General features: G+C 40.2%; 1 protein-coding gene across 1 annotated transcript in view; it reads right to left on the bottom strand.

Annotated features, from left to right (window-relative positions):
• Positions 1 to 2,500, bottom strand: part of LOC307146331 (F-box only protein 41-like) — a 17,976-nt gene that overhangs the window by 5,968 nt on the left and 9,508 nt on the right. The window contains exon 8 of the mRNA XM_079850234.1: positions 2,170 to 2,322. Coding sequence (XP_079706360.1) covers positions 2,170 to 2,322 — 153 coding nt within the window. The remainder of the gene's footprint in view (positions 1 to 2,169; positions 2,323 to 2,500) is intronic.

The raw sequence follows: 2,500 nt of genomic DNA, 5'->3' as shown, positions 1-2,500 counted from the left end.
ATGTTGTTTCTGTTTGAATTAAGATTATTTTTCTGACCCCATTGGCAGATAATTCTGCTTTTTTTACACATCAACTCACTTAATTTTGATTAATTCCCCCAGAAAACAGGACATCAGTTCAGTCATCTAGTAAATGCATCTTGATTTAAGAATTTTTAGATATTTGGACTGGAAACAAGACAAAAATACACTAAGTAAGAAAAGCACTTTTTGCAGTGAAACCTGCGCTCTCTTTCTCCTTCACATCTTTCCCCTGTTGTTTCATCCTCTCTTCCCTCACCCACACAATGCTCATCTCTGAATGTGAATAACACAACAGACACTTTATGTTCCACTTTAACTTCTTCCCTAGACGATATCTTCCAGGCCAGCACATGCCCCGGGTTATCTGATGTTCTTCATGAACACTGGACCAAACTGAAAATACTGCTAAAGATCGATCTGACCTGAGTAAGTATCAATATTCATCCTTTTCTGTTGAAGTCCATGCTGCTAAATCTTAATATGTGACCCTGGACCACAAAACATGGGTCAATTTTTTTAAATTGAGATTTATACATCATCTGAAAGCTGAATAAATAATCTTTCCATTGATGTATGGTGTGTTAGGATAGGACAATATTTGGCTGAGATACAACTATTGTAAATCTGGAATCTGAGGGTGCAAAACAATCGAAACATTGAGAAAATCTCCTTTAAAGTTGTTCATTTATGTTGGCGATTGTGCAGCATTCCCTCACAGAAATACATGTTTTATATATTTACGGTAGGAAATTTACAAAATATCTTCATGGAACATGATCTTTACTTAATATCCTCATGATTTTTGGCATAAAAGAAAAACCCATATAATGTATTGTTGTAGCCTGGAAATCTAGACGCACCCTAGCGGCAGCAAAATTTATTTTGCAGCCAGTGTAGTCTAGCAACTCTGCGTTGACTTTCGAGCTGGAAAAACCAAACTCTAGTCAGGCCAATCAAATCGTGTATAGAGTCGGTGGGCGGGCTTTACATAATGACGACAGAGTTGCGACGGTTCCCTGCTACTTGAAAACAAAGAAGAGTCTTTCAAATCGACTTTGTCCACGACTCTGGAGGACTTGGAGTTAAGCTTTTCTTTGGGAAAAGAGCAAAGAACGGCACTGAAGTCATTCTTAAAACAGGAAGATGTGTTCGTAGTTTTGCCGGCCAGAAATGGCAAAAGTTTAATCTATCATCAGTTAGCTCCGCTGGTGGGCAAACGCTCTGGTTGGTTGAAGCGCTGTCCAATTGCGTGCAGAGGGAATTTGAAAGACAGCCGTTTATCCCGGCCCTCGGATTGAGCCGTGTCTATGGTGAGTTGCCAGACCTAACATCTTGATGTAGGTCTGGCTTGCCAGGCTAGTATTGTTGGCTATTGCCACAAATAAACCCGTGCGACTCGAGACTGGTGACGTGATCCAGGGTCACATATTTCCACAACAAGATCAACAGCGCTTCAAACAAACGCACACTTTTCACAACATCCAACTCTCTCCTCTGTCTTTAACTGCTGATGGTTTTGATAATTTCTTCACTGATAAAACAACAACCATCAGCAGTCAGTTCTCAGCTCCACACACACACACACACACACACACACACACACACACACACACACACACACTCACACCAACCAAACCCACAGCCAGAACCCTTCTACACTCGCTGAAGCAAAACATGTTCGTTCATGATCTCCCGCCTTCATCCGTAATGCAGAATCCCTGACAACATTCAGAAGATGAACAGCTGATCATAAAAGAAAGACAATTGTACGCTTTCACTTTCCTTTAATCCCTCTTTATTCTAGCTTACGCAACTCTAAGCAATGTCTGAAACGGTGTGTTTTGAGCACTTGTGTGTTTATTTGCCTCTTTATTTGCCTCTTCACGATGAATCGCTTCTGCTGTATTCCTCATTTGTAAGTCAGCAATATTAATAGATGTAAATGTTTTCAAATGTAGCATTTGTGTTTGTATGTAAATCTATCTATCTATCTATCTATCTATCTATGTCTCTTTATACGAATATATACAACCTAAAGAAATCGTTCTCCAATATTTTGATAATGTAATATCAAATATCTATCTATGAGTTGTGAATTAGCTTGCTAATCATGATTATAATGGCGTGTGTGACTCTTCATGTCACCTGTATGTGAGAGACTGCAGCGCTCGACAGTGACAGCTGACGAGCCACAGCGACCTGTCAGTCAGGATGTTGGAGCAATGAGAGACGCTCAGAGACACAAGACTCCGCCCAGCTGACTTAAGCACCGCCTCCAGCCCCGCCTCCAGTCCGCCCCTCCACACACAGAGATACAGCACAAGCATCTCATTACATATTATATTTAAAAAGCATTGTCAAGTCAAGTCACATTTATTTATATAGTGCTTTTTACAGTACAGATTGTTTCAAAGCAGCTTCACAGAGATAACAGGAAAATAATGCAACAGAGTGTGTTTCTAGAAGAAAATAGTGT

This window comes from Squalius cephalus, assembly GCF_949319135.1.
Source record: "Squalius cephalus genome assembly, chromosome: 18".
Lineage (NCBI taxonomy): Eukaryota > Metazoa > Chordata > Actinopteri > Cypriniformes > Leuciscidae > Squalius > Squalius cephalus.
This window is presented reverse-complemented; position numbering and strand designations above follow the sequence as displayed.